The sequence below is a fragment of the Rhagoletis pomonella genome, unplaced genomic scaffold (assembly GCF_013731165.1).
Source record: "Rhagoletis pomonella isolate Grant_MI unplaced genomic scaffold, Rhpom_1.0 Rhpom_scaffold_00004, whole genome shotgun sequence".
Taxonomy (NCBI): Eukaryota; Metazoa; Arthropoda; class Insecta; order Diptera; family Tephritidae; genus Rhagoletis; species Rhagoletis pomonella.
Genome location: NW_023458558.1, coordinates 58,077,477 through 58,099,477, shown reverse-complemented (window position 1 = coordinate 58,099,477; position 22,001 = coordinate 58,077,477). Strand labels below are relative to the sequence as shown.

Here is a 22,001-nt window from a genome sequence, read left to right as displayed (position 1 = left end):
GCGCACAAAGTTTTCCATATATTTTATATGGAAAAAACAACTTTTCATAGATGTGGTACAAAATTCTTAAAAAATCAATATTTTTTTATCGAAAACCAATTTTTATTTGACCATTTTTTCTTGGTAACTATATTTTATAGATCCGCCAAAACCCCCAGAAAATGCAGTAGGGCGACCAATTAAAAGTGTTTAGTATTAAAAATTGTTAAATAAATAACTGCATATTAATATTGGGAGTCTCCTGAAGATAACCAGAGTTTTCCGATCGAAAAATATTCATTTTAATTAATTTTATACCATTTCTTCGCAAAGTCATTTTTTCTTTATATAAAATACATGGAAAACGTTGAATGTTTTGAGCACTCCCTTAATATTTTTTGATTTCAAAATAAAAGGTGGGGGTATACTTTAACGGTATAGAACAATCCTAGGAGATGGCGGCATTAAAATTCCGACTTTATGGTTTTTGGACCACTCTAATGTACATACACTTAAATACAAGTATTTATGTACATTAGACTGCATCACTCCCGATACAAAAAAAGATCGGTACTGTTTTTCCATTGGAATTATAAAATATATTATATTTTAACACGTCCACCAAAATAATTGGGTAAAATATTAAGATTTAAGCGAGCTGGACCGCTTTGAAAATACCTCCAAAAATGGAGTTTTTATGAATAAAAATAGTTTCTTAAATATGTTTTTTGAAAAAGACCCCTCGAATGACAAAACGGTTTAAGCTTAAAACATTTACATAAAAATATTAAAAAAAAGTAAGCAAAAATTTTGAACGGAATCGTAGTGATGAGATTTTTGATGCTGTTTTTTTAACTTTCTTCAAAGATCGGTATAAGAAAAACTTTAATAACTGAACCTAAACTCTTCCGATTTAGACTTGTGAGGTATCATTGGAAAGGTACTTTCTCACCGGTTATATTTCTTTGCTAATAAGCTCATTCAAACGATGAAAGAGAAAGGAGGGATGAACGAACATCATTCAAAGCTGAATTAAGATGATGATAAAAAAAAAAAAACTAAATACAAATTGTGACACGAATGACTTTTTTGTGCACATAAATAAAAATAGTGGGAAAATACCTTTCGACAGGGATCCCATAAGTCTAAACCAGGATAGTTTTGGCCCAGTTATTAAGTTTTTTGTAAATAAATCTTTGAAAAAATAAAAAAAAACAGCATCGAAAATCTGAATCACTATTCCGTTGAAAAGCTTTTTAAATATTTTTATGCAGCCTAATCTGTTTTGTCACTTTTTTGACTTTTTTCAAAAAGTTCTATTTTTATTCATAAAAAACTACATTTTTGGAGGAATTTTCAAATCGGTCCAGCTCGCTTAAAAATTAATATTTTTCCGAAATATTTTGGTGGACGTCTTAGAATATAATAAATTTTGTAATCCCGGTGGATAAACCGCAACTTTTTTTTGGTGATGCAGTCTAATGTACATATGTATATGTTTATAGTGTATGTAGTAGCACATAAGGTTTCCTGTAGGTGTACGCGTTTTTTTTTTGTCGTGAATGCGTGTACGTTTGGAGGTCTAACTTTTTTGGCGGTTTAGTGCATCACTGACTGTCTGCTCTTACCTGTCGGCGTTGAAGGCAATAGAAAAATTTCTTTCCGCATTTTTGTTTATTTCCTTGTAGCTTCGCTTGGCTATTCATTCCTTTCTACATTTCAGCTTCAATGTAATTCATTTTCTTTTGTCGGCAATGCAATAATCTTATTACGTCGGCTTCTTCCTGCTTCCGGTTATTAAGTAATTTAACATTTTTAACCGCAGCTGCAAACCGATCCCTTTGCTATGCACAATTTTGCTTTGAGTTTAATTTTTCCTACAAACAGCACTTAACTTCACTAAAGAAAGTTCAAAGCAAATAATTAACTCGCTGGCGAAACGCTAAACTTCTGATTCTGCGGCGCGGCCGTTTTTCTCAGAGATATTGACAAATTTTCAGTATTTCCGCTTTTTAACTTTAGCTTTCTGCGGCGCCGACTACTCGACACTAAGTGCGTCTTCTCATCCTAATTTATGCGAAAAATATACAGCATCCCATTGACTCTACAATTAAAGCTTAAGTGAATGCTCACAAGAACAAGAAATATCAAAGATTTACCGTTGTAAATGGTAAAGCTTCAAAACTTAGTTGGCTCAACCGCTCACTTCTGAAACGTGGGCCAGCATTTTTACTTAGTATTCACCGTCAGGATTTTGGCCTCCTTTTGATGAGTGGAGTGTGTGTAGTTTTCAATTATTTACCAAATTTTTTAAATTTTCCCTCTTTCCCGTCATGCTACTCTAAGTAATTCATTAAAACTTACCTAATTATGCACAAAAATTGAAACTTTACCTTCACTTTTTTGATTTCTCTTTTCTCTTCCTCTTTTTTAATATTTTGCAGGTTTGGCGGCATCCTTGGCGCCGTTCATATCATAAACGCAGGAAGGCTCAATGGGAAACTGATTCTAATTACTGCTCTATTGTAAGTAAACGAAAATGAGCTTAAGTTTATATGTAGCAAAGTAGCATTTGGTAATTATATATGTATTATTTCTTAAATAATTTGAAGAGGACTAAAATTAGTTTGCGCGAACTTTGTAGAAGAGAAACCCTTTCCAAGGAATATTTTCGTTCGTGGATATTTTATTTTCCTTTGCGCAGCGGTAAATACCGTTTATAAATATATTTAAAGTTTTCTAGCATTCTACTTAAATAATAATTGTCGCATCAAAAAGTGTAGAAAATATACATAAGTGCATAGAGAACAAAGAGGTGTACGCAGGTTGCTTCTGGCCCGTTAAGAGTGCTTTCAATAAGTGCAACAATCTTGAGGGTTGTCTTCAGCTCGCAAAAAAAAAAAACAGAAAAAATTCATATAAAATGACGCATAAGAAAATAGATTTTCTTTTATAAAAATCTCTTGGATTAGTATGCAGCTCCGAGGAAAAAAAAGCTTGTATATTTATTTCTTGAAGAAAATTTACAGCAACAACAAAGTAATGAAAAATATTTCTTGTGTTTTTTCTTGAAAACTGCAGACAACCCTTTAAATGCAAAATTGCATCCGACGCAAAGGAATATACTGAACGAATTCCGATGAATAGCAAACCTCCCTAAATCGATAACTATCTAAAACACACGCACTAGGTTAGGTTGGGTTAGGTTAGATTATCTGGGCTGTCACCCTCCAGCACAGGCACTTAGGCATATTCATACGTAACCGGAATGACCCAGATTTATATCTGGCCAAGGACTGTCACTCCAGCAATGCTTCCCAAAAACTCTTTGGGGAATTTGTATGCTGTTACAACAACAACAACAACAAGTAAAACCAATTAGTAGCCCTAATGAAATGTACAAAATCGTCGATACTAGCTGAATGCAGTTCAGCCAAACATTCCCTATCGAGCCCTATCTAAAACACGCGCCCTAGGTCTTGAGGGCTTTATAGTCGGCATTGTGGGTAACGCCCCTGTGATAATCATACACGCTACCCTTTGAACCTTTATTCAGAGTGTCTTTTATTGTAGATTTTCTCACAACCAGCCACCAGGCCATGATGCCGTAAAACAAAATAAAACGCAGCAACGCTGTGTGCAACCAGTTCACAATATGAGGCCTCAAGCCCCTTATTGCTGATTCACAGGCGTACAAGGCAGTTATCACTTTCTTGTAGCTCATCCACATCGCACCTTAAAGTAAGCTTTCTATCCATAATATCGCCCAGATATCTAACTTCCTCCGAAAAATTCAGCGCAGTACCATTCGAGGAAGGAAGTTCTTGGCTTCAAGTTTCATTTCCATTGAAAAAAGAAACATGGCAATTTTTGCTGGATTGACACTAAGGCCCACTTCTTTGGACCAGGTTTCCACAACGCGTAAAGCACCTTGAACCAGGTCACACGCTAAGATGATGTGATCTCGGTTTATAAGTGGTAGATTAACTACTTCAAAAATATTCGTAACGAAAACTTCTAGCGTAGTACCTATCTAGATATTTAAAATTGCCCAAAAGGTCAAAGCCTCCATTTGGAAGCTGATGGGAGATATTGCCACTTGAGAGCCGAAATTGGAATTGATGTACAAAGCTATTTCCAAACTCAGCACAACATATATGGCATCTAATTGAAGAAGTATAAGAAGGTATTAGACCCAACCACTTTGAGTGTTATAGAACAATAGCAGAGACGCTTCTACACAGATTGACTCCTAAAACAAATGTTTGTTTAGTACTGACTCTTTATCTTCGTTATAAGTATTCGCTAAATCGTCGGCACTGAGAACAATTCAGCACTCACAAATTTTTGCCTTTCAACAGTTCTACAGCACTCTCAACGTCTATCAAGTCCGCAGGGCTCATCGTCTGCAGTATTCGCCACGGCCCATAAATCTTCCATATAATCTTTCTTTCGAATACTCCAAGAGCCGCTTCATCAGATATTTTCATTGGCCATGCCTCCGCGCCATACACCAGCTTAGGCATGATGACTGGCCTATAGAGTGTGATTTTTTTTTTGAATTTCGGTAGAGTAGATACGAAGTTATTTCTTAATATTTTTATATAGGCACATAGGACAAAAATTTTATCTTTTACATAAGCATAAATTCAAAATTATACAGCTTATATTGAGGAAACCGATTCAACAAGTGGCAAAAAATTAAAAATTAATTTTCTTTTAACTTTTCTTTAACAAGGTACGTGAAATACCACCATATGACGAGGGTAGACGTCTGCTAGACTTAATGGATATGGCTGTTTTTGACTTTCTTACTGGAAATATGGACCGACATCATTATGAAACTTTCAAGTAAGTGCCAATATTTTTACAAAAACTTACAATCATTCGGTAACCATATGGATATAGCTCAAAAAATGTTACGTGATATTTGCTTACGATCAAATATATAACCACCATTTAAAATTTAAGCTTAGGAAATAAGGCCTCTTGGAGGTAGTTATACTATAGGGAAAATCTCAAGTTTTGAAGGGACACAAAAAAACTCCGAGGCACGTAAACTTAATTTTGAGTCTTATATTAGGGATCTGTTTACTGTTTTCCCAGATCAGGTAATTTTCCCAAGATAATTTCATTTTTATAACAAAAAATTCAAATCTGCGGATAAATAAACCACTTTAAAATGGTCAAATGAAAGTTTGTAATATTTCTTTGTGTTACTCATACGCCACTTCGTACATGTCCGTACTCGGACATAATCCTACATGGCGTATGAGTAGCATTTTCCATATTAAAATTTGAATTTTAGTTTATTTGCAGTGCAAACTTAAAATTAAAATATTGGGAAGTGATATGATCTTAAAAAATGGTATACAGATCCGAAATCTACGACTTAAAATTGAGTTTAAGTGTTTTGGCATTTTTTTTTTGTCATTTTAGCGTGCGTACAGTGTTATCTATAAATCTAAATCTAATACATATCATGAATGTGTAAAAATGAAAATTTTGGGAAATCAAGCTTGAAAGTTTTTTTTACGAGACTTAACTCTACATTTATGCAATTGAGATTGTAAAATATGTGATTTCCGTGGGCTATGGTATTCTGGGTTTTAGTATAGCATAGAAGATGCAAAGGTTAATCAAGTCAACCCAATAACTCAAAACTGATAAATTTGCACATTCATGTTTCTGGCATAACGTTGACGATATGAGAGAAATATTAATCAAGACCAATAAAATGTGCTAGACTAAAGATTAAACTATTACTTTTAAGTAGACGAGTCTAGGGCCACCCCTGTAGCTGAGTGGTTAGATATTCGCACAACCATTCCTTAGGAACAAGGTTCGATGCCTGAAGTTTTGAAAAATGTTTTTCTAAACAGCGGACGACCCTTGGCAAGCAATGGCAATCCCAAGTGTATTTCTGCCCTTAAAGAGTTTCTCATAAAACTATTTATAGCTCAGAAGCGGCATAAAACTGGATGTACCTCCATTTTTACAACAAAATCACGACACACGCTACTAATTGGAGGAGAACCTCGGCCAAATACTGAGCAAAAGTGTAGGCGCCAAATATTTATTTATTTACTTAAACGATTCTATGAGTTGAAATTCCAAAGTGCCTAAATTTTTTTGTCAAAATAATATTTATGTTGCACGTCCTTAGGAAAATTTACTATTTCATTAAGTTTTGACGTATGCCATTAGAGATGGGTGCGGGATATCGGACCAACTTACAATAAAGAATAGTTTTTCATTTAGCCAGATATCTTTTTTCAAAGCTGAAATAGTGCGCTTTGAAGTTTATGGCTTTTGCTATATTTCTTCTTTCCACAAATTCTTGAAAGCAACAATTAGAAAAATAACAGATTTTTAGTGTAGTGGGCTTTTTAAATATTTTGCAATAAATTGTTGTTATATTACCTTTACTTTAAAGTATAATATTTCTTTTCTTGACTTATTTTATTTTCTTTTATTTTGAACATGCATATTGTGGTCAATAGGGATCCTCATACATACATTCAGAATTTAAATAAAGAACTCTTAAAGTATCTAAAATACAAATCAATTTATTTTTCAATTGCATCTTTAAAGTGTTTGTAAAGAGAAGAAATATCGTAAAAGTCATACATATCAAAGGATAAGATCTTAGGTTTGCTTTCAAGTCGCTTATGCACTTTTTTAAAACAAGGAATAATTCTTGCAAAAATACATGGGGAATATAGTAAATTATCATTTTTTTTGCATCTTTAGCCTCAAATAAGTAGTTTGTATATCAGAAACTCATTTTTGTAAAAAATATTAGATAGATAGTGAGTTTAAAATATAAGCCGTCGATATATTAGTATACTTCATAACTTTCGAAAGAAGCACGAGTAATACCGGGGATATACATCTGGTATTCCTTCGTAGCATTTCCGAAATAACATATGTCTGTCACCAAAATATTATAATATTGTTCAAAATACTACGTGAGCAATTTTTGCAGTATTTTTGCAGTATTATGTGTTGTTCTTCAGAAATATATGATTTGACACTGAAATACTAAGTTAATGTCTGTCACTATGGTAGTATTTTAAATATGTACCATAATAAATTTACCAGAATGCAAATACCAGATGTCTGTCCCCGGTATTAGATCTTGGGTAAAAGTTGCCGCAGTACATTTATAATTTTTTCAAAAATCGTAGTCAATCTACTACGATCGTACTAATGCGCTGACCCTAATTTGTACAGTACAAATTAATTTAGATAATGTAATGATACGTTGCATACCTCTAGGCTGCTCATGGTGTACGCGTGTAGGTTGACGTACGTAGCAGCATATAAAATTTACTGTTGATAGAGAGAAAGAGAGAAACAACGGCAACGTCACCGCCATTCGGTTCACTTGTGCTCTTTTACATAATTCCAATCACGATAGGGAAATATCGAATGAAAATAAAAAATGCAAACATTAGACTTGAGTACCTACTAAAATAACTTATCAATGAGCTCGCTGTTGATAATTTCAACTTTTATTGCCTAGCATGTTATCATAATAATCAAATCAATTAATTCACAATTCGCGAACCAACGTGACAAGTTAAGTCTTTGCTGGCGTTTCTCGTTTTAACACGTGAATGGCATTTCAGTTAATAAAATTTATAAACTTCACGCTTTGCTGCGCTTCCCTTCGCTCGCCAGCGTTCGACTAAACCCAGCAGTTACACAAATATTCGTCATCGGTATTTTGTACAAGTACTTAAGAAATTAAATTTGAATAGCTTAATTAATTTTACACATTTTCTCTTTCTTTTGGTCTTTAAATTTATGTGCCATTAACAAGAAAACAGAAATTTCTTAATATTAGGTAAAAAACTTATCTCCCTAATCCCTCACAAAAATAAGTGAGGGCACAAAAACTAGTTATGGTTGTATTTTCCGTTGAAACCAACCACTTAACATGCAATCGACTTCTCCTCAGTGTGAACGGTTCGTTTGGCGTAACTCAAATGTCACAATAATTTTAATTAACTTTTAATGAGCTACACTGGTATCCCAAAAAATTCTTTCTTTATTCCGCCACCATCATTAAGCTCAAGCATTTGGTAGAAGTTAAAGACACTGAAGGAAAGTTTTCTGTGATTTTTCCTGAAAACTCGGCAGTGGTGTGTTTATGTGTGTGTGTGTGTGTGTGCTTTGCGCAATGAAACCGGAGTTTAAAAGTTCGTTTGGACTTTCTCTCGACAACAAAATGTCGCAAAGTGTCACTGGATGGGGTGCCATCGCGTTGTGGTTTGGCTCTTGGGAACTGCCACTCGTCTTTTCACTGTTCAATTAAAATTTGTAAAAATTGCATTTCCTGATTTTTCTTTTCCACAATTTGACGCATTTTAATTGCAGTTTACTGAGCAGCTGTGTCAGTGAATTTTGTGACGTGATTTTTTGTGGATTTCTATTTATTTTTGCCAAGAGCGAGAAAATTGCATGAAGGCAGATACTCTTCCTACGAGTGCATACATAGTTGTCTATGAGTTTTTCGAAGCTAAATTTAGCTTGAAAATTACCGTGTGTGTGTGTGTGTGTGTTTGTGAATAGTTGAAAAGTTTTCGCTTAGTTACAGTGACAGTAAATAAATGTTTGTGGCTGCTTAAGAATGGAAATTTACGCGCCGTAATGTTCAACAATGTGCTGCAGCAATATGCCAGTTGGTTTTACTAATTCCACGACAGGCATAAGAAAGTTAGAAGGCGAAAGTGCTGTCACATAATAGCGAAGTTGAAAAACAAAAGATTAGAGGAATATCTAAATGAAAGAACCAAACTTTTCGGAAAATTACTTCAAATCTATTAAATAAAAAATAAGATGCTCTATTTTCGTTAATTCCCGCTGTGCAAATCAATTAAGGATTCACTGACCGCGTAGCTCTTATAAACTTTGTTCGAAAATTTGAAATTCAATTTATCAAATGTATTATCTTGTTCATCCTTTAAAAACTCATCCTTTGCAACTCATAAGTGTCAGCTAATCCATGGCTTTCATCTTGGTTCACTTATTAAATATGCATGTATGCAAATTAGGGTGGTCCAAAAATACATGCGGGAGAAAAACGTCTAAAATGTTAAGCTCTCATCCCCTAGGATTTTGTAAATGGAAAAAAAGAATATATGTATTTTTTTTTTTAATGAGAGGACCACCTCAAGGCCCATGAAGTTTTCCACGTATTTTATATCGAGGCCTAACCGCCAAAAAGACGTATGCGACATTTCTTTCAAAATTTTATTTTTGATGCAAAAATGCATCTAGAGGCTTTAGTGAGCTTTCTGCATCAAAAAGAAAACTTTGAAAGAAAATGTCGCTCACTTTTTTGCGGTTAAGGCTCGGTATGGAGAAAAAACTTTTTCGTAGGAATGGTTTAGAATTGATGTACTGTGGAACGATTTTGTTTTCAACTCAAATTTGACAAGAGATGACGGAAAATCGTTTCACAATACATCATACTCCTACCCTGTCGGAAACACGAACAACCAAAAAGAGGTTTAGAATTCTTGAAAGTCAATATTTTTCGATCAAAAAACTGTGTGTCTCTTAAGGAGGCTTCCAATAACAGTACCCAATTGTTTAATTAACCATTTTCTAATATAAACTATATTTTTTAAATACCCCTCCACCAAAACCCCAAAAATGCAAAAGGGGCCAAAAAAAAACGTTAATATTAAAAAATGGTGTTATTTTTGCAAGACTCTTGAAAAGAAACAGAGTTTTCAGATTGAAAAAAACGTATTTTTTCCCCATATAAAATACATGAAAATCTTCATGGCCAGTTCTAAATATAATTTTTTTTAACAAAAAGATAAGGGCATTCTGTTTTCCATTTAGAAAAATCAAATGGGGCGAGAGCTTAACATTTAAATCTTTTTTTTATCCAACCTAATGTACATAGATATTTATGTGTGTATCTCCAGGAACATATATAGAAATATGTACATATACACTTGTATTGAATTTGCATCGACTTGAAATCTTCACATCCAACGGCATTTGCTCTTATTATGTATTTATGTATGTAAGTAACCAGATTATTATGTAAACATAACTGCTGATAGCCTTACGATGTGCATATGTTTAATGAGATCGGATTACCTACTTCCACTTACTACATTTTGTTTGCTTGTGTAGCTATGCCAAAATGCATTTTGCACATTTGCAATGCAAACAAACTGCGAAAGGCATGCTTTGCAGGCGGCACACTGGGCAAGTTTCGATGTGAAATGAGTTAAACTGAACTGACTGAATTTGAATGACGAAAATCTTTAGTGAGAAAATTTTGTGTTCTAGTAACTATTTAGAAATCCTTTCGCAGAACAATTTGAAAGAATCGATAGCGAATAGATCCACTGCGCAACACGCAAAAAATACCCGAGTTGGGCATGCCAGTTATGAAAGAGGAAAGGCTCTAAAATACTGGACTAACTTCGTCTCCAACACAAAGGCACCACTTCACAAATATGGTCAGGCCAATCTGATGCATTGCAGAGCACAGATGGTTATGACTGGTTAGATATCCTGATGTAAACATGATTACAAAATCTTTTCTATCCAATTTTTAGTTAAATTATCTGGCCTTTCTAAGGCCACTTACAGCTTTGCAGTACTTATCGTGACCTGGTACCCAACAAAGTGTTACCGTGTTTCGCGATGCCAAGAATAGAACAGTTTTTGACAAGCGTGAAATTGATCATTCTATTTGTTATGTCCTTGTTGGCCGCTTAGCTGTCTGAATGTGCAATTAAAAGCGCTTTTCAGACCCTTTTAGAAGTTAAATCTGATGTAGGCTAAGAATGAAAACTTGGGCATTTCTAGCGTAAGCATTTTAACCAAACTCATCATATTTTTACCCAAAGAATGCAAAGAAAAATAATTTGAGTGGGAAAAAACTTTTGGTGTAAATTTTGCATGGATTGACCCATCTACATGCCTACAAGGCTGGGTAATCTTAAGAGACAGCTCTGCAAAATCTGCTTGGCAGAATTAACAATGCCAATTTCAAATGAAAAAGTTAAATAGCACTAAGTTTAATTTTGGATTGTTATTTAAATGCCATCTAACTTTCGTTGGTTTTAAGATCAGTGGTATTTAAAAATGACAAAAAACTGGCATCACCGTTTAATCTTTGAAATTGTTGTTCCATGACATGAAAAGTCGCTTACAGACAAATGAACGTAAATTGCAAAGTTTATGAGATATAGTTCTGTATAAATATACAAATGTAAGCTTTCTTAATACCTTTACATTGATGTATTATTTTTGGAAAAAAAAACTGATTTAGCGGTTTTTACAGGGTGCCGCAAAAAAAGGTTACTTTCCTGAAATGCTGTGAGGGTTCAAAGTCGCTTGGAACAAATAGAACTTCTTCGGCCCATACATTGTGATACGGTCTAATGTTTATCGGTAGATCCATGTTTAAATAGCTATAAGCTGCGCAAATTAGGCAGTCGAACAAATGCGTACCATGCGGGCCAATGCATACCTACATATAAGTACATACCCATTCAAGTACATATGCATGTACTTCTGTAAGTGAAATTTATTCATAAACCACATTCTATACAAAAGTGGGAGTTCTCGATACTGTGCGCAGCAGCGTATTGCTTTAGTAATGAGGTATGCGGCTTACAAACTACACTAATTTGCAACGACCACCAATATTTAAGCACACCTTACCAACCAAAATTTACAATGTAACTATTGTACAGCAAAAGGGATAGTTATTTAGTTAGTTAGTTGGCTTATGCTAGCTCATTGTGCTTGTTTGCCTAATGCTGCGCTTTGGCAAGCTAATATGCGACATTGGCGGAAAGCAGCTTTCCTTTATCAAGCTGTTTGAGCCTATTTGAGTGGAAAATCCAATATTGTTTTCAAATGCTGTTAAACGGACTTTTCTGAGCCTCTTCAAATCGACAATAACAACAAAAAAAGCTAGAAGCACTTTGTTGGCGGTGCTTTTGTGTTGGGAATAGCTTAATTTCACTTATAACTAACTCTCTAGTACCTTTTTGTATACTTATCGAATTGCTTGTTATGCTAGAAAATTACATTGAACGCTCATAGCTTTATAAATCTTAAATAGTTCAACAATCAAAGTGGGTAAGCGTGTTATTATGCAGCAAAGTTGCAAATACACCATGCATTGTGCTAATCCTTCGTAAGTATGTGAATAGGCTGTATAAGCCGGTAATTATACACAGTCGAGTTCAAAAGCGCACAATGTGTTCGCTTGCATTTGCATTTTGGTAATCGACAAGGCATAAAGGAGTGCAATTATGGAAAATGCTCTCAACGGAGTATAATGCGTTCTTCGAAGCTCTACATTTTACGGTACAAAACAGTTGTAGTAATTTGCTCCAATAAAGGCTTGAAATTGGCGGAAGTTATTTACTCGAATAAACTTTGAATTGCCAAAAAAAAAAAAAATAAAGAAAATAAAAGTTATAGTGCCGGCCATGAGCAGAATTTAGCTCAATTATGCTAAATTTTAGCAGACTTCAAGTATTAGTAGTGCGTAGTCCTATCCTTGTGCAGTGGCGGATTTGCAGTCTTAGGCCCTATAGTACCAGCCGCCCCTTCCTCAGGTGCCATTACTAAGGTACTACATACATATGTATGAGTTTAGTTTTTGCCGACTTTAATCGAAATATATTTTACTCAGTAAAATACCCATTTTCACAATCGAAAATGCATTTTACTCCCAGGGCGATGTCCTAAGAAAAGTGCAGAATTCAATTTTGCATTACCTAGTATCGAGAAATGAATGTGTTTTAATATGAAAATTTTTTGAACTTTTTGAATACATTAGAATGCTGGTTACACAGTTAGCAGTAATATAATCGAAAACGCATAAGAAACATTGCATTACTACTTTTCCGACTCAGATTGTAAATATGGGTGCAATTTAATGCAAATTACAAGTTAATAAAAGTTGGATTAAAGTGATTTATATGCAAGATAAAATAAAATAAAAGTGTGCAACCTATTAGGTAGAGTGTTATGTATATATATATATTTGAAAGTATGTGACAAATGCACTTTTCGATAAGGAAATCAAGTGGAACGACTTGAGAAATTTTGACAACAAATAACTTATAAACAATTATATTGTTTATATTTTTTAGTTATACATCTTTTAGACCAAGTTTCATTTGCAAATTCCACCTAGTTTTCTGAAAACAAAAGGCGCGGCTGAATACTAAAGCCCACCCTTCGAATCAACTCATTAATTAGCAAACACGACCTGCTGTTGGCTCTATTTGGAGTGCATTGCAACTAGATATCGCATGTAAAGTACGGCAGAGGTTTAAATAGGCCTCGAACCCTACCAAGGTGGTTGGCTAGTGTGTCCATTCCGCACTGCCAATTGGTATCGATATTGCTTGCGTTTTCAGGACTCTGATCAACGCATCAATTTGAACCGCTGCGTTTTTGAGAGCCGTGGATTTATACTAAGTCTACATATATATATGTAAGAAGATTATCCTCATTTTCGAGCTAAACTCCCTAATATGTAATTTTAAGGAGAGATTAGCCATACCAAATTCGTCCCTCGTAAATCTGTAATTATAAAATAATATCAGATTAAACCGATAGCTTTTCGGTGTCCAACCTAGTTTTTAACCGACTTCCAAAAAAGGAGGAGGTTATCAGTTCGTCGGAATATTTTTTATTTTTTTACTTATATATATATATTTTTTTTTAATGTATGTTACCACATAACTTTGGACCACGTCAACCGATTTCGATAATTCCTTTTGCATCGGAAAGGTAGTGTCTCAGAGGTAATCTGGTTAAGATGCGATCAGCGGATCATGAGATATATATATATATATATATATATATATTTATATGAGAGTTGAAGTTGTTTTTTTTTGCTAAAAATTACTTTTATCGATTATTTTTGTTAAGAAGAGGAGAAATACCAAATGTAAAAGTAACCAAAAATGGACGCTAGCAAGGAAAAGAGGTTCGAAAAGGTACTTTTGTTAAAATATTAAGTTAAGATATAATAAAATTGCTTAATATAGCAGAAAAAAGTGGACTCGGTAACACTTAATAATAATCTGAGATTTGCCTTTGTAAACGGAGCGATTATAAGTAAACATATAACTATGTTACTCTGCTGGGGAATGTATATCAGAGTTTTCGGTTCAAATTAAAAAAAAAAAAAACAATTACGCAACACCTAAGAAAAAAAAATTAAAAAGATGATTAAATTTGTTTCAAATTAAAATAACCGATTTTTAGAAACACGGAAAATTTTTGAACAACCTTACTAGGCATCCACATGAAAGTTGGTAGCTTTGATTTTGAGGCTGTGGGGCACTTCGTTCACTTAGGGACCAGAATTACCACCAACAATAATGTCTTCCTTGAACAGAGAATCGCTCTTGCCAACATGACCGTCCTGATGGTGCGATTCTTGAAGTATTTGACAAAAAATTAATGGGAATATTTACGGAACTTTAAGAAATTGAAGATGGATTGATTTGAAAACTAAAATTTTCTTTAAAAATTTTGGTTCCGCTTATGTTCATAGAAAAATCAAATAAGGCTCTGTATCAAAATATCATATTCATGTTTTCTTTGTGTATATCAAAAAATAGTTAAAAATTAATCATAACCATTTTTTTACTTTATTCCAGAATATTCGGCAATGACACATTTACGCTGCATCTTGATCATGGCCGCGGCTTTGGCAAAGCTTTCCATGATGAATTAACAATTTTGGCGCCACTGCTGCAGTGTTGCATGATACGCACATCGACACTTACGAGGATATTGGAGTAAGTAAATGAAATGAAATATAAAGGACATATGTACATAGGTATATCGGAATAACTAATTAAATAAAACGAATTAAAATAAAATAAAGTAGAACTAAATAAGATAAAAGAATAATAAAAATCAAGAAAACTAAATAAGTTAATTTAAAAAAATATAAAGTAAAATAAAACTATATAAAATAAAAATAAACTAATTACAATGAAAAGAAATAAATGTTTTGCTATAAGCCTTTATTTAGGCACACTTTGTTTAAAAGAATTGTTACCCACAAAAAATAATAAAAAAATGTACATGACTGGATCCATTTCAAATCACGCAGGCAGTTCGATGGTATATCGAGAATTAACTTCAGATTAAATATGTTGTTCTGCTTAAAAAATTAAAGAACACGCATTTTTTTTAATTTCCATAGCATTAGTTTGGCATTTTTTAAGAATTTTTTAAGATTTTGTCAAAAAAACATAATTTTATGGCATTTTTTTAAACCTTATAGTTTCCTTAAATTTGGATATTTATCAAAATTCTTTAATTTTAAAGATATATTTAAAAAAGTGTCTAAAATTTAAAACACTCGTTCAAGGAATAACTAGAAATCTTAAAAATGTAGTACCTAAGAGGTGCTATTTATGTAAAATAAAAAACACGAAAATAATTTGTTTTCTCCTAAGCAACGAAAAACTACCAAACGAAATTTTATGGCGAGTAAAAAAGAAAAAAGGTGGCCTTTTTGAGAAAAAAGTTGGTTCTGTTTTTTTTTTTAATAAAATCGTATTATTTTTATCGTTTATAAATTTTTTCACTTTTGATGATCAATTTTAAAAAAGTACAAAAAATGGGGTACAATAGCCGTTACTGCAGCCAAATAACTTAAAACTTAAGGAAACTACAAGGTTAAAAAAAAAAATGTCCACAAAAATATGTTTTGTTTTTTGACAAAATCTTAAAAAATTCGTAAAAATTGCAAAAGTAATAATAGCCAAATAATTTAAAACTTAAGGAAACTACAAGGGTAAAAAAAAATTGCCACAAAAATATGTTTTTTTTGACAAAATCTTAAAAAATTTGTAAAAATTGCAAAAGTAATGCTATGAAAATTAAAAAAAATACGTGCTCATTTATTTGTCAAGCAGAAAAACACTTTTTAATCTGAAGTTAATTCTCGATATACCATCGGATTGCCTGCATGATTTGAAATGGATCCATTCACATATATAAGTAAGTAAGACTAGCTACGGACATTCGACACAATAACCATGTTTTGGAAACTCGAGACAATAGGCAACTTTTTAAAATAAAGTTTTTTATTTTATTTTTGCTATTTTTTGGCCTGATAACAAATCGTATTCAACAATTTTATTGAGATTTATTTTGGAACAAATTTTCGTCATCGGTTTCGGCGTTGTGCCATCTTCAGTGTAATTTTTAGTTCTGTTATTGAGCTTAAGACAGCAGAATACTTGCTTTTGACTGTTGTTGGGTTGGCATATGAGAATGTAGAAAAAGCAACAACAGTTTACATGGTGAACTTAGCTCAGTGGGTAGACACTGGCTTTGTAGTCGCTTGTTCAAGGCCCAGTGACCTCTACCATTTGTAAACTATTGTTGTTTTACCACAATAATTTTTCACTAAAAACGACCTCAAGCTCAATAAAATTGTGTGGATAATTTTTTTTTCGGTGATAGATGTAATTTGTTTTCTATTTTACTACATTTGAAATCATAACGTTAAACCGAATTTCACACCGGCGGAGCTGCACGAAAAATTTTGTATTGGCATAAATTGTTTCTTCAAACGTTGTCTCATTTCTCTTCATAACAGATTTCACAATGGTCCCAAGCCGCTGTCGCAGCTATTGCGCGATTCTATGTCCGTCGATCCGGTGCGGCCTGTGCTCTGGGAACCGCATTTAGCGGCTCTCGATCGGCGGATTACCATCATTTTGAATGGTGTGCGCGATTGCATTAAGAAAAATCCACCAGAGGAGGGCCTAGATTCAGAGGATTTCCTGTCATAGCAACTAAAGCAACAACAAAAACGGATAAAGATAAGCAATGGCAAATTTCAATTCATGGTGCGGCCGAAGAACCGCCAAACAAGAATGACAGTTTAGCATTAGAAACTAGGATACTTAATGTTGTAGTAAAATAAAAAAAGAACAGAAGACATGTGAAAGTAAAGTGGGAAAATCATATATGTATATGTCTAAATGTAAAATTTTTGTTAGTGGTTGACTAGTTGAATTTATAAAAAAAAAGAAAACTAAGAGTAAATAATTAGGAAATGTGCATTGACTTGACTTATAATGTAAGCATAATAATAGTAATGCATATATAGTTTATATGTATGTAATATGTAAAAACTCAGAAAAAAGCGAGCAAAGGCTTGTCTGGGCGCAATAGCTTTTAAGAAAAGCATATGCAGCCTAAGATGACTTGCTCAAATGAGGATTGATTTTAGACTCTTAATATATAGGCTTAAAGTGATACCAGATCTAATTAAATTAAAAACAAAGTAAAATTTACATTTAAAAAAATTATACATTATTTATCTAAACTCCACTACACTTTGTGCTAATTGAATTTTTATGAAAATATACTATGCGCAAAGTGAATATGTACCTTTTATAAATAATTGATTACATTACTGAACGAGAAAGTAATAAATAGAGCAAAACAATGAGAGTAATTTATAATTGGCAGCTAAGTGCATATTTGTATGCTTTAAAAAGAATTTAACACAAAAAAAAATAAAAAAATAAAAATTATACAGTAGGTGCCAAAAGTGCACACTCTTGTGCGAAGTTTGTTGCAATTTAATGCAGAGGACAACGAAGTGAGTTAAAATAGGCCGGTCGATTACTGTTAATGGTGTTTTAATGCTAACTCCTTCGAAGAAACTAAATGAAAAGACTAAATAATTAAAATTTTATTATAAATATGAATGTATGTATATCTAATCGTTTATTTATTAGCATTGTTTCGTAGGTATTGTTTTTTTGTTAATTAGTAAATTACAGCACACAAACATGCATGTAGATACATATCGTCGACGCCTTTGCAAAACCGCCTATCTTACGGCACTAAAATGTTACAGGATAGCGAATAAACTGTTTTTCTTTGAAGGCATTGATTTGGTAGGCGTTATTTTCTCTAGCTATTATTTTACAAATCTGTTGTTTTAATAACGATTTTGTGATTTTTCGCATAAATCTCGATGCCTGGCGTTCAGGCTTCCAAATTTCATTTTTGCCACAACGGAGACTTAGGCGGTTTTGCAAAGGCATCGATGAGATGTATAAACGAAAATGAGGATTTCCAAATTTTACTTAATTTTTGTTTGTATTTAAATCAAATGCATAAGTAGTACCTAATTTGGTGTAATTTATGTAAACCAAATGTTTAGTTATTTTCGTAGAATTAAGAAAATAGAGAAATTTTGAGTGTTAATTAAATTTTAACCTCTCAGGCAAAGTTACCCAGCAAATGCTAAGAAAACACCTTACCTTAGAGAGGTGAAAGAGTGGCCAGATATTCCTTTGCTTCGTTTACTCATTGCTCGAAAGGCGGATGCGTGTTTGTTTCTCATAAGTAAATGGCGAGGCATTCTAGAAATGACATCAAATCGATTAATGAGGCGTATTCTTGTTTTCATACGAATCGAAAATTTTTTGAAATTTTTGTATAGAGAATGATGAAAATTTCGTCATTTTCCATTCGTACGAAAACAAGAATATGTCCCAATATCTTTTACGCAATTCCATGTTCACTTCAAAGCAAGAGAGTTTTATACTGGGTTAATGTACAGCGCTGTTAAACTATTTGTACAAAATATTTGATTTTTCAAACTAAAGTGCTGTTTGCAACTCTCAAGAAAGACGAAAAATTCATATAAAATGATGCAAATGAAATCGAATAGAAATTTTCTTACATCGAAACTTCGCAAATCCCCTAGCAGCTCTCCAGAAAAAAATGCTGATTGATCTATTTTTTAAAGAAAATTTACAGCAAAAGCAAAGTTCTTTTTCAAGCAACAGAAGTAGTGAAAACTATTTCTAGTGATTTTTCTTGGTAGCTGCAAATAGCCCTTTAACCATTCATCGAAATCCACTTAATTATTTTTCCACCCAGATATCCTGCTTGCATAGGTAGCCAATATTTTCGTCCTTAGGAGTCTCCCGATTTACTTTCCAAAAGTTATTCTGCCATATCCTGAGTTTCCCCGAAAATTTTTATTCCGCTCATAGTAAATACATGGAAACCAAATGGAATGAAAAAGGGGAAAATGAAGTTCATGATAGGGCTGACTATATATTTTTTCATACTTCAACTAAATGCTATTTCATCCACATTACAAAAACGTAAAATTCATATTAAAAAAAGTTTTCTTTAATCAAAGTGTTTTAAATCAGTTTGCAGTTCTCAAGAACGCTACAAAAATAATGAAAAATAATTATTGAGATTTCTCTTAAAATTCGTATTCTACCCTTAAAGTGGAATTTAAACAATTTCAAGAGAACCTCTTAATATTTAATTTAAAAATGTATGTTATTAATTTCCTGCAGGGTTCATAAGTCAGTCCAAACAAACTCATAAGTCTTAACGGACATTCCCTGCAGCAACCCTGCAGCAATTAGGCGGCCAATTTTCCGTTAAGGACTAGTACTTCAATGATTAAAATTTGACTGGTCGGAATTGGACATTTTCTTGCATCGAAAATGTCAGCTTTCGACCAGTCCCCAAGGAATCGGTCTAGAGATAGACAAAAAGTACACTTTGGCAGTGACAGGGTGGTGTTGATTTGCAATTTAATAAAAAAAAATTTAAGAACACCACCCTGTAAATGTCCAGGACTACCTTACGGTCAGTGTTGATTGGACCGGTCCTTTTCCAATGACACGCCAATGCTAAAAAATCGAGGAAAATCTAACCACAAATGCCTTAGAAAATAACTTAGGTTTTCTGCTAATTTTTGGCATTTTCAATTGTACTTATTTTAGCTAAGAGTGATAGAGGCAAGATGGCGGGATGTTATGGAAAACACAAAATCCTGGTTGATCTGTCAAACAGTTACTTTACGCACCTATTTGCACCCTTTCACAAAGGGGACGTTCCCATATAAGCCTCGTAAACTTACGAGCTTTATACGGTTTAAGACTTTACTGGTTTAAGGGAATCCCCTAAATGTGTATATGGCGGGAGGTTATTAAGAGAGCGAAGACGAATATGAGCTACGCAAGCGGGTTGAACGTCTAAGTGGCAAGGTTCTTATGCTGGTTTCACTGTACTTGGGCTGAGAAATCTAGATAGACAATTTCTACTACATCCAGGAAAACGCCCCCAGCTAACTTTGTTGGAAAGGTTAAACTCTATTATACACTTGAACAAATAACATTTTACTGTTGCAATAGGCAATTGCTTTTTTAACTAATAATATGTACCTACCATTTTTTAAATAAATTAATTTGAATCAGGGATGGTAGAAATTCTTAAAAAAAGTTCAATAAGAAAATAATTAAACGGCAGTCGCGAAAAAAGCAATCATTGAGCAACAACAACAATTGTAAATACAAATTATTGATTGATGTGAAAAACAATGTTTTTAAAACGTAATTGAATGAATGCAAAAATATTAAAAATACAAAAAAAATAAAGAAAAACTGAAATGTACGAAAAGCAAATAAACAAAGAAAATATGAGATGAAAAGAAAAAAATCCATATAGAAATTTTTAAATTTAAAACTAATAAAAGGACAATGTGAAAAAGTTTGCTTAATTATTGTGTAGAGGATAAAGCTTAAAAAAAAAGAGAAAATAATTAAATTAAAAATTCATTCATTATTACAATAAGAATGTGAAAAAAATTTTAATTAGGTGTCTGTGTAGATTAAGCAAATGCAAATGTGGTCTAATCTTCTTAGCGACAATAAACGTCTTTTTTTTAAATCAGTAACAACTTTAGCAACAAAATAATAAGTTTTTTTTATAATTTACTTCCGTCCCTGATTTGAGCTGACTTTTTTATTTCATATATTATATTTTTAATGATTTCGTATTATTTCTTGCTTTCACTAATATATTTATTATAATCTTGAATTTAACATACATATCTCATTAGTTGGTTAAAGCATTGTGCTAAGAATACTTGTACTTGAAGTGTTTCTAAAACACAAACATTTAAAGCATACAATTTTTTGTTTTATAAAATGTTTTATAATTATGTGTATGTGCAAGCATATGTATCAATGTTTGTATGTATATCTATTAATTTAGCTTACTTATATAATGAAACGTTATGCAATTGTGCACTTCCACTAACAAAACTAAATTTAGTTATAAACCTCTTAGTTAGAATTAAATTAAGTATGAAGAAAAATAAAGAATACCAAAGAATTGTGCAAAAAAATTCTTAAGTTAGTTTTTTCTCACAGCGGCTTAAAAATGAATATGTAAACTTAATTGGCGAAAACTCGTTGGAAATAGCAAGATTAAGAGATTTAATAAAAAAAGATAAAAAAAACTCAATTTTATTTATTTATGTTTATTTTTGATAAATCTCCTAATTTCTGGTCAGAAGTTGATAAAGTTGTCAAACATACGGGTATTTTCAGATTTTTCATACATACATAATCAATCACAATAAATCGAAATGATTTCAAATGGGGAAAGCACTAGTTCGCATGGGACAATATCGCGCCAATTTTCCATACATACTTACATACGTAATATGTATGTACATATGTTCATTCGTCCCAATAAAAGTTATTAACTTTACTTTTAAATGAAAACATCCATATTTAGCTAGACATAGGCTCCCCAACATATTTCACAAACATATTTATTCAGATATTCGTGTAAGCTGATAAAATCGGTATATCCGGTTATTATCTATGCATATTGTTATCAGAATACCTGGTTAATATTCGTTCATTTGGTTATCTGAACGGATTCTTCAAATTGTTTCCAAAATTACTGAACCTGTCGAGTTGAAAAATAAATATTATAACACGGATATCTATGTATATATTATTCGCATATCCGAATATCAACACAATTCGAAAATTCAGAGCTTTTAATCAGATACTCGATTTTCCGGATTAACCGAAAAGGTAAAAAATCTGGAACGAACTTCGAGCCCTAATACAGTTTCCCCAGTTTCAAAATAAAAGAAAAATAAGAAAAACCGCATAAAACAGCTTTATTTT

The 22,001-nt window shown here is 32.8% G+C and overlaps 1 protein-coding gene across 1 annotated transcript in view; it reads left to right on the top strand.

The window, feature by feature from the left end:
• Positions 1 to 17,537, top strand: part of LOC118738274 (extracellular serine/threonine protein CG31145) — a 92,544-nt gene extending 75,007 nt beyond the window's left edge. The window contains exons 9-12 of the mRNA XM_036469200.1: positions 2,424 to 2,504; positions 4,718 to 4,830; positions 14,658 to 14,798; positions 16,619 to 17,537. Of these exons, the coding sequence (XP_036325093.1) occupies positions 2,424 to 2,504; positions 4,718 to 4,830; positions 14,658 to 14,798; positions 16,619 to 16,814 (531 nt within the window). The 3' untranslated portion in view covers positions 16,815 to 17,537. The remainder of the gene's footprint in view (positions 1 to 2,423; positions 2,505 to 4,717; positions 4,831 to 14,657; positions 14,799 to 16,618) is intronic.
• Positions 17,538 to 22,001: the final 4,464 nt, after the last annotated feature.